At 48.2% G+C, this 10,929-nt stretch overlaps 1 protein-coding gene across 1 annotated transcript; it reads left to right on the plus strand.

Moving 5' to 3' along the window:
* Positions 1-3,379: 3,379 nt before the first annotated feature.
* Positions 3,380-5,252, plus strand: TMEM174 (transmembrane protein 174). Its single transcript, XM_006775432.2, has 2 exons — positions 3,380-4,163; positions 4,352-5,252. The coding sequence occupies exons 1-2, from the start codon at positions 3,538-3,540 to the stop codon at positions 4,455-4,457; spliced, it is 732 nt and encodes a 243-aa protein (XP_006775495.1). The 5' UTR covers positions 3,380-3,537; the 3' UTR covers positions 4,458-5,252.
* Positions 5,253-10,929: the final 5,677 nt, after the last annotated feature.

Here is a 10,929-nt window from a genome sequence, read left to right on the forward strand (position 1 = left end):
AAAACAGTTTAGCAAAACAGATTGTCCTCCTGCACTGCTGCTCGGTCACATAACATCCTTTCCTGTTTCTGAGATTAATCATCTATAGAGCTGAGTCCTGTCCTCAGCAGGATGCGAGGAAACTCAAGTGAGAGGATGGGATGAATGTGCAGGGTCGTTCGGCAATGATTCCTGCACCCCCAGATATTCTTATGATTCTTGTAACAAAGTCAAATGCGTGAGGACAGTTTTGGTTCTCACCATGACCATAGCACCACTATGATAGTATAGCTATGGTCCAACCACTGTGTCTTTTTACTGTAAAAGGTGGATATAACTATCTGCCACCATAGTCAAATACAATTCAAGTAAAGGGAACAGGTAGCAGTGGATAATCCCTACTATTGAGATTTCCCCCCAACACCTCCCTCCAACTGACTGACAGATGCCGGACATTCACTGAAGTGCAGGTTCATCTCTCAGGGCCGAGGTGCCACATCTGTTCCATCAGGGCCTTTCCCAGATGCAGCCATCCTCTCACCACAAGTCCCAGAGGGCGGCCGATCAGCACATGGGGCTTTGCTCATGTTCTCCATAAGCCTGTACCCTCAGCACGCTGCAGGCACCGAGCTGGTCAGGCATGGCTTTTGGACCCTCTCCATGACAGCTGCCCGCTTTGCTGCTTTAGCCCTGATGACCAGCCATGACAGGGAAGAGGACTCCGTGTGGGGCCCCAGGACCAGTCTAGCTCCTGGATTCCCAAGCAGAGCCAGGAGCTGTGCATGCTGATATTTTCCTCTCACAGTAACTGGATTCAGAGTTGAATCCAAGGACCAGCTTCCTTGATGGATCATACCCTCCTGACCACTTCTGCTTTGGTTGATTTTCTCCCCATTGCAAACGATGGTGGCCAGTGACAGGGTTCTGCTGTGCAGAGCGGAGCACCCAGCCCCCTTCCTGCTGCTTTGTTCTTTTCTCGCAGCTGCCTCTCTGAGCCTCCCCCTCCCACAGTGTGGAGGGATGAGGGAAGCCAAGCAGTGTCATTTCTATTCAAATGCTTGGGAAGAAGTTCTTTTTGAATTCTGGAAATCTTGAAGGGTTTTGAGCCACATATTTGAAAACAGAACTAGCAGCTCGCTGTTTTTCCATGTTATCCAAGCTCATGGTTTTGTTTCATTTTATTTTGCCTTTTCCGTGCTTCGAGTGGTTGAAATATTTGGCACTTTTTTTGTTATGGGAGATCTGGTGGTATTTCATGTGTAGTCAGATCAAGTGGCTATGGCCCACACTGCTGTGAAATAGGTTATACTGTAGGATCATGGTCTGAGCACACACACACGACCTCCACAAAGCAATGTACTTCCTACCATGACATAATTAATCAACTGTTTTTGCTAACAAATACAGAACTGTGCTAGTTTCATTTCCCAGGAGTTGCCTGATAAGCTCTGAAAACTCTGTTTTTGTCATTTTAGTGTCACTTTTCATTCATCTCTTTGAACTGTCATCATTTCAAAATTACAATTTTTAACTAGGAATGCGGGCTGGTGGTTAAAAGCAGGAGGTTTGATATGTGGGTCTGAGAAACAGTGAAAATATACAAGAAACTCGGGAAAATTCAGAACGTGACATTCTTGATGGCTGTGACAGAGTGCTGCCCCCACGGGTCCCATCAAGAACTTGCCAGGAAATAAGAATGAGTGAGTGAGGACACAACACGGTTGATCTAAAGTCTTGGGACACCCTTGGATGTCCACACGGACAAAAATTCAAACAGTATCACAGACTAAACAGTGACGAGTCAACAACACTCCTCTGGGCAAGACTGTATTTTCCAGAGAGCGGCAGGGATATCTCCTACCCCACATGTTCCTCTGCACGGTGACACTGACATTCTTCCCAGAAAGGAAGAACCTAATTTCCTTCCTTTAGTGTCTGGCTTGGCTTAGGGACTTGCTTAAGCAATAGACTGAAATGGGGGAGACCACTCCAATTGCAACACACACCATCCTTGCTGCTCAAAGACATATCTGGCAAGATACCTGAGGGGGTCATCTGCTTGGTTTCCCATCTGGTTGGCAGTGAAGTTGGAGACTGCAGGCTTTGTCCTGTAGCAGGAAGAGGCATTTTAGTGGACAGAAAAGTTCCCTGGTCTCCCAGGAGCACTCGGGATGAACTTGGAGTCGGGTTTCCAATGATTCCTGATGCAAGAGCTGCCCGGGGCACTATTCTCCCCTGGAAATCTTGGTTCTGTTTTTCTGAGTTGGGAGCTCAGATTTTACTTTTTTAAAAAGTGGCCTCGATGATTTTTATCACCAGGGAAGTTTGGGAAGCCTTGACTTAGGGCAAGAGAGCAGCTCTTTTCCTTCTGCTCAATGTTGCAAAAAAAAGGAGCTGATATAATATTTAACCACTGAAGAGAGACATCTGCTTGCATAAGCTCTGTCGGGGAAAGAACAAGAGCCACAGTTACTATTCTGAGGAGGAGGAAATTCGTGGGGTTGCTTTGAAGCGGTTCTGTGGTTACGAATGACAGGTACTGTCGCAGAAGATGGGGTTTCCTTCTCTAGATGAGCTTGGGTTTGATTGCAAAACACAGCAGGCTTGACAATGCAGTTGTTTACCTCACCCCGAGGCCAGGGACTGTGCTGCCACCAAGGAGGGAGGGCCGGAAGCAAGTGTCCCCAGACGCTAGGTCATGCCTGTGCTCATTCAGCCTCCGCCAATGATGCCGTGCACGGGAAGGTTTCCTGTGGCACCCTCTTCTCCTGCAGTTGGAATCCGTCCCCAAATGCTGAAAGCAAAAGGCATATGGGAAGTGGGGAGGAGTGCACACATGGTCAAGTCTGCTTATTTCTTTAATCTTCACCCAGATATATTTTCCACTGATTTTTAGAGAGAGTGAAAGAGAGAAAGAAAGACAGAGAGAAATATCGATGTGAGAGAAACACATTGATTGGTTGCCTCCTGCGTGCGCCCTGACCAGGGCCGGGTCTGGGGAGGAGCCTGCAACCAAGGTATGTGCCCTTTAACTGGAATTGAACCTGGGATCCTTCCATCGGCAAGCTAATGCTCTATGAACTGAGCCAAACCAGCTAGGGCAAGTCTGCCTATTTCTAATGAGCTGACCAGCAGGAAAATTGGGGTTGATACATCAAGGGACCCTGGAGGCCCCGCTGCCATTTCTACAATCCTGGTTTTGGTAAGACACAACAGGGCCTTGGAACAGTGCCTAAGTGTCTAGAAAAGCACCTCCTGGCATATAAGGCAGCTCAATAGACACGCTGTGAATGAGCAAATGAATGAATGTGAATGAGAGGCAGCTTGAATTGCAAAACAGAGACCTTGAATTATTGACAATTATGAGAAAACTTTAGGCTTCATTTCTCAGAACTTTATTCTTCTACACAAAGTTCAGGCCTCTGCCTGTTCTACTCTGTTAACCACAGGAGCCCAAAGTTCTCCCATAACTAATCTGAACCTGTGATCGCTTGCTCTGCTCTTAGGAGCTCTCACACTCCCTTTCCCTCCTAAGGAACAGGTGATTGTGTGAGGACGATGGAGCAGGGCAGCAGGCCCTTGGAGGACTTCCCTGTCAACGTGTTTTCCGTCACTCCTTACACACCCAGTACCGCAGACATCCAGGTGTCCGACGATGACAAGGCAGGGGCCACCTTACTCTTCTCAGGCATCTTCCTAGGACTGGTGGGGATCACGTTCACCATCATGGGCTGGATCAAATACCAAGGGATCTCCCACTTGGAATGGACCCAGCTCCTCGGGCCCATCCTGCTGTCGGTCGGGGTGACGTTCATCCTGATTGCTGTGTGCAAGTTCCAAATGCTCTCCTGCCAGTTGTGCAGCGAGAGTGAGGAAAGGGTCCCTGACACGGAGCAGACGGCAGGAGGACAGTCATTTGTTTTCACTGGTATCAACCAGCCCATCACCTTCCATGGGGCTACTGTGGTGCAGTATATCCCTCCCCCTTATGGCTCTCAAGAGCCCATTGGGGTGAACACCACGTACCTGCAGCCGATGGTGAACCCTTGCTGCCTCACACCACCTGGAGTGGTGGCCGCTGCCACGCCAAGCCCTCCTCAGTACTGCACCATCTACCCTTCGGAGAACTCTGCCTTTGTTGACGACCAGGACTACCCTGCCTTCACGGATGGTGGAGATGACAGGTACGGTGTCTGTGGTGGGGATCCTCCCCTTCCCTCAGTCACAGCCGTAGTCGATGGCTCTGTTTGCTCTATAAGGAAGGTGGTGGGCGAATGCAATCTCTGTGTGGCCTATTGCCGGGCAGGTGGCGTTGGTTCTGGGAGCGGTGCTGTGGCCTGTAACGCATCTGTGTTTTCCGCTCACATTTCAGGTCCAGCCCTGATGCTGAGCTGCTAGAAGAGATGCAGCGGGGAGGTGAGGACTCTGCTGACTTCTCTCCTCCCCCCTATGAGGAGATATTCTCCCTCCCTCGATAGAGACTAATGCTGAGGGAGTAGCCTGAAGTCATTGTTGCTGACAAATGAAGTGTTCTACGCTGCAACCTTCAGGAGGCAGACAGCAGAGCAGCCTGACAGACACCATTCAAGGGGGGTGGGAGGTGAAATGTCTCAAATTGGTAAAAATAAGGCTGGGGTGGAGAAATTACCTTCTGATACAGTGAGGGATCCCCCGCCTACAGTTCACCAGCAGCATGCCTACCAGTGAGAGTAGGGGTGGGAGGGAGGCAGGGAAGAGAAAACTGGCTTTCCCAGGGCCCTTCTCAGTTCCCAGGGTACATTTGCATATCCCATCAGGTGTCCCCGAGGACTCTGGGTATCTTAAAGGCTGCAATAAACAAACGAATAAATGGAGTACAAAATAAAGAATATGTTCTGTTAGGATATTGGATAGGTGTCTAAACCATACAAAATAAGTAAGGATAGGACAATGATGTCATTAGATACTTAAGTTATCATTGGGTCGCAGGGACTCTGGGCTGCTGATGCTCTTGTGGGAAAGTTTAGGCTTGATGTGTCCGCCCAGGTTGGGATCAGTGCTGGGCACGAGCTGCCTGGGCGCAGTGCCGGCAGAACCCGGGACTTCTCTCAGCACCTCACAAGAGTTCTGTAGAGTTAGACAGAATGGAGCTGCCATGCCAACACCTGGGAAATCATGGATCGTGGAAATAATCGTTATAGCCAAGACAAGCTCATCTCTTTTATAAAAAAACACACACATACTGTTGCCCTTAATTTCCATGAATCCGGACTATGTAATAAACAACCAGAACAGACTCACAGACTGTGGAAGAGACAGTTAAAATCATCAGGTTTTAAAAGAAAAGATTTTCCTTAGGCTACAAAGGGAGGCTTACCCAAACAAGACAGGATTTAGCTGTTCTTTAAAGTTTTGGTACTATTTTATCAGAAATATCTAGTTTTCCAAGGATATGATTCACATAGGCCATGGTATATTATTGTGATTTGTATTCTATCTCAGGAACAAAATCTTTTCCTATGAGAATTCATTTTCATGTTTGATGATAGGATGTGATGGAAAAATACAGTTCTGTTCACAGAAACTAGCTTTATATTCATTTCATGAAATACTGGACTCCGAGCTGGGGGTCATGGGCTCTGGGCAGGAAGTGAGTGACGGGGACATGGCTGAACATCACCAGCAGCACGCCTGCCAGTAGTGACACTCAGAGGCCTGCATGCCCGCCTCCCTCACCCCGTTCCCTCCTCACTCTCACCCACCCTGCAGCTTGATATTCCTGGGCTGGGGTTCGGCAAGAAGGGATGCCCAAATGGGAAAAAGATGTTAGGAAAGGATGTCTCTGTGTGAAAGCTGGGAGGGTAGGACAGCCAATTTGTCTGGGTGACGCCAGGAGTCCCATATGCAAGGACGTGGCCCGGGGAGTTTGTAGCTCCAGAAACTGTCCCTGTTCTAAGACAGTGAAAAAGCGCTAACCGTAGAGGTAACTGATGCTTCTGAGGACAGTGCGTCAGCACTAACCGCTTCGGGAGCTCAGGGTGGGGGGCTGGCCTGCAACAGTTGGGGGTCAGCAAATGGGTATGTGTTCATTCCGTCAGTATTTGTTGACTACTCTGGGTCAGGACTGGGGCCAAGGGGCATATGACAGTGAAAAACCAAACCAACAGACGAGCAGATATGGCTCTGCCCTTGCAGAGTTTCCCCGATCATTATTCTCTGACCCCAAAGAGGGGTCCTGAACTAGTCAGGAGAGTCACAGAGTTTGCTTGGGGAGTGCCGTCAAGGCCCTCACCACACCTAGCCCCAGGGAGTCACATTTACAAGGGTAGCCAGGTGGCTGGTGTTCTGGCCTCAGAGGACTGTCCTGGGAACTGAGTAGCTGATACCTGTACAAGGAGGAGGGGACGCCTAGCACATCCCCTGAGTGGGAGAGGTCTTAGGGATGACCTACAGGCTTTGTAAGCCTGTATATCGCTGCTGCCACCGCCCTCAGACAGAGCTGCCTTCCAGTCCCTGACCAGTTGCACCCCCCAGCTCTCTTGCCTCAGGGCAATCCCACAATGCTCTTTCTATCTTTGTGCGAGGGTTGCAGGGGCCAACGTGACAGGAAGCCCCGAGTGGCCCCTGAACTCAGACACCAGGTCTCTGCCTGGTCTGTGACCAGCGAGGGCGCATTCCTGGCCGAGTGTCTGGTTTGTGGTCTGGTGTTACCATTCTCTCTCTCAGCATCTTATGGGGCGAATAGAGAACTGGGATGTGGGAATGATGGACTGGAGTTTGGCCCAGCCACGCTATCCACCCCAAGGTTATGGTGTGGGAAGGGCCCTGCCATTGCCCACGTGCTCAAAGGCTCAGTGTCCAGGCCAGAGCCCGGGGCCTGCCAGCCTTGTCGAGCATTTTGGTAGGTGCCCGCAGGGCAGCTGGGAAGCCACAGAAGGGTTTTAATAATGCCCGCGACCTGACTCTGCGCACTTGCTCACTCTGGCAAGACCCAGGGACATGGAGGGCGTAACATTGGTCTTGCTGGCAAAGCTCAGACCTAAGTGGCCAGAGCAGCAGCGACCTCGGTCTCCTCCACCTCCGCCTCCCTGGGGCCATGCGGGTGGGCACTTTCTGGTGAGCTACACGGAATTCAGAATAAAGCTCCAGGTCTTGTTAATCCAAGGAGACGGGTTTCTTAAGAACCTGAGGTTCCCTGGAAACCTCCTGCCAGCCCCTTGGGCTCCTTTTGGCTGGAGAGATGGCAGGCAGCTAACAGTCCTGATGGACCGGGGAAGGGGTCCTCCAGGCCTGGAAGTGAGGCCCAGACACCAGGGGAAGGCACTCTCATGAAGCTCTCAGCCCTCCTTTCTCCCCTGGGACCAACCTGTGGCCCAGCACCCGCCCTGGGGCAGAGCTCCGAGGTCTTTCAGGGGCGGAGAACTCCCAGGGATTGCAATCGCCCTCTCTTTGGCTCCACTGAGCCAGGCACGGGTCTAAATTTCAAATGCGCTGTAGCTCTGCAACACAGCCAGCCCTTTTGCTCTACCTGTGTTTTTTGGGGGGGAGGGAGGGAGGGGGGGCGGGGTACAGTATGAAAACAAAGACTCTTATTTGTGAAGAGCTGGCCATGGGTGTCTGTTTTCAGCTTCTGACCCCAGGCCGCCTCCCCGGCTGTTTCCTGTTGGGTCAGTGGAGTAGGGTTGCCATGAAGCCCCACACCCCTGGGCAGGTGGTGTTTCTCCTCCAAACAGAAACTCCTCGCAGTGGCCGAGGGGTGGAAACCTTCTTACCCACGGAGAGAAGAGGAGTTCGCACACATCACTGAGGTGACTGGGCCTAGCGCTAAGGGGTGTGCCCGTCTGTCCCGGTAACCAGGGCGCTGTCTGCAGCTCCAGCACTCAGCACTCACCAAAGGCCTCATTCAGAGCCCTCTGCACAGCCACACTCTTGGTGCCTGTTGAATAACAAATGTGAAATGAGTAAACGGACTCTTCAAATAGGTAAAGACCGCGCAGGCTCAACTTAGCTGTTTCATTGTTTTCTACGTTATGAAAAATTTCAAGTAAATACAAGAGTAGAGAGAATAGTATATGAAACCTATGTAGCCATCACCTAATCTCAACTCATGGCCAATCTTTTCATTTATACCCCAGCACAGTCCCTCAACTGGATTTGTAAAGCAAATCCAAACCGTTAAATCACTTCATTCTAAAATACTTCATGTGTATTCTTAAAAGTTAAAGATTCGAGAAAAAAAAACCCCAACACCATTATTACACCTAAAAAATTTACAATTCCTTAATGTCATTAAATATCTAGTCAATGTTTAACTTTCCCCAATTTTCTACTTTAAAAAAAAATGTTTTTATTGATTTTTAGAGAGAGAGGAAGGGAGAAGGAAAGAGAGATAGAAACATTGATCAGAGAGAAACATTCTCAATTGGCTGCCTCCTACATGCTCCCTACTGGGGATTGAGCCTGCAACCTGGGCATGTGCCCCAACTGGGAATCAAACCAGTGATCTCTCGGTTCATGGGTCTACACTCAACCACTGAACCACACAGGCCAGGCCAGCCAATTTTCTACTTTTTATTTTTACCTCTTTGTTTTGTTTGAATCAGGATCCATTCTGCTAAATGCGCCTACATTTCTAGTCGTAGTACATTATGTTTGGGGAGGTAGACAATTGGCACCCTATTATGGTAGCAGATCCATATTTATTAAATTTCACTTTCCAAACAAAAATGTTTTTCAAGATTTTTTTTTTTTACTCCATATCTCCTTCTCTGTCGGTTCCCTGAAACTCTAGGTATCCTTTGGAATTGGAAACTTCCCCCTCCCCCCTACTTTTCGCATATTATAATATTTTTCTAAATATAGGTCCAGAAAAAATTATACATGAAAAGAAAAATACCTTTAAGTGAGTGTTTAGTTGACAAATATCTGTTGCAGATTAGTTTCAAAAGTATCAGAAAACGCTGACAACCTTTAGCATTTTTGGCTTGATCAGTAAAACCTAAAAAAATTTTTTTTTCCTCCAGAGACCAGAAAAACTCCTTTGAACTAATCTAAAGTGGGAACTAGAGTCTCCTCCTTAAGAAATAAAGGGCAGAGCCTCTTGCTCTATATTAAAATGTTACCTGATGTAATTTAACTTCTAGAGGTTGTTGACTGTGGGCCTCTTACCAATAAGTTCTCAATTTCAAGTTAAAAGTGAATCTATTTTCTGCATATGCCTGCAACTCTTCCTTTGAAGGTGAATGTGTGTGTGTGTGTGTGAGAGAGAGAGAGAAAGAGAGGGAGGGAGGGAGGTTGAAGAAATTGGCTTATGTGATTGTGGAAGCTGGCAAATCCAAAATCTTTAGGGTAGGCCCCTACACTCCCTTCATATAGTATGTGATTTATGGATTTCTTGCTCACTTACTACTTGTAAATCATCATGAGTTTTATGTCCCAAGCAGTCAGCAGTTGGTTATAAAATCAACAGCAAGTGAACTAAATAAACCCTGCCTGGCTTACTCTCAGAATTGATGACAAATCAGAAAGTGAAGACAACGCCACAGAAACATTCTCACCTGCCTCTGGGATGCCGCAAAGGTCTCAGATAGGGGAATTTTATTTGTCTTGAGCTTTTGGGAAGATTAATAACCAGATGAACTGGGAAGGAAATCCGTTTTCTGGATTCCAGAAGTTTTCTTATAACAAAGAACTTGTCCTCCGGCATAAAACCAACACGTGTGTAAATCACAGGCCTGTGTGCTGGAATCTGTGCTACACGCCAGGGGCTGCACACGAGGATGAGGGAAGACAGAGATCTTCCCATTAGCCCTCCCACTCATCCGTTTAAAGAACACTTTTTAGAAAGGGGGATGGACTTGTGTATTCTTTTTGAACATACAGAATATCTCTTGAAGAATGCACAAGAACTGGTGATAATCATTTCCTGGGCAGAAGAAAGGAGACTTATTTTTCACTTTACTCCATGCTAATGAATGAAATTTTTGTAACCAGGTTCATAGATTACCTGTTTATAAAATTATTTTTAGAATAGAGGAAGGAGAAAAGGAAATGATCTTACTCGATGCACTTTTACTGTTAACATCATCTTCTTGGTCCTAAGGTAAATCATTTTCACTGCCACTGCTGCTTCTCTATGTAACAGGTAAACATACATAAGGCATACAGATACTAGGGTGGTATGTATACATACACCCACGTGGACAAATACACTGCCATATGAATATCACTTTTACATTTAACATATATATGTTGTTGCTAGAGTCCTCTGCTGGCTAATGTCTGACACTAGGTAAACACTGACCAATATCCATGATGTCAACATAGCAGCAGCACATAACAGAGTCAGGAGTCGGATTCCACATAGTTCTTTCCTCTGAAGTTTTTCTCAACCCAGCCTTCACCTTCACACCTAGAAAACAGTTCATAGCCAACAGCAATTCGCTTACCAAAGAGCCACCACCTTTGAACCTTCAGAGGTGAAACAGGGGAACTCAAGTAAACTGATTCCTCCTCAGAGCAACTATAGGGGTCAACTCTGCCGTGGTCCCCACTCTGGACAAATGGGTGTGAGAGAGATCAGTGCCCCTTCCCCGCAGGCTCCCCTGCTGCCAGCCAGGCCAGGGCTCCTCCTGCCGGACCTCAGGGGCTCGTCTGATCCCACTTCAGCCAGGAAGGAGCCTCCATCCCTCACCAGCCAGAACAGGAGCCACACAAACACGCTTGGAATTTTTCAGAGGGAAAGTAGGCTGCAGAGGGAAAACAAAAGCCCTATCTAGAAGCTCCAAGCGGACGACAGGTTTAGATTAGAGTGTGTCTGCACCTCGTTTGCACCCCGGAGAGGCCACTGGGGACTCACTAGTAGGGGGGGGTGTGTGTCACCTTTCTGGTCCCTCTGCTCAAGTAACACCTTGACTTCCCAGCTCACTCTGTGGTCCTTGAAGGCCTGTGGCAGGAGCCACGGTGGTTACT

Source organism: Myotis davidii, unplaced genomic scaffold, assembly GCF_000327345.1.
Source record: "Myotis davidii unplaced genomic scaffold, ASM32734v1 scaffold44, whole genome shotgun sequence".
Lineage (NCBI taxonomy): Eukaryota > Metazoa > Chordata > Mammalia > Chiroptera > Vespertilionidae > Myotis > Myotis davidii.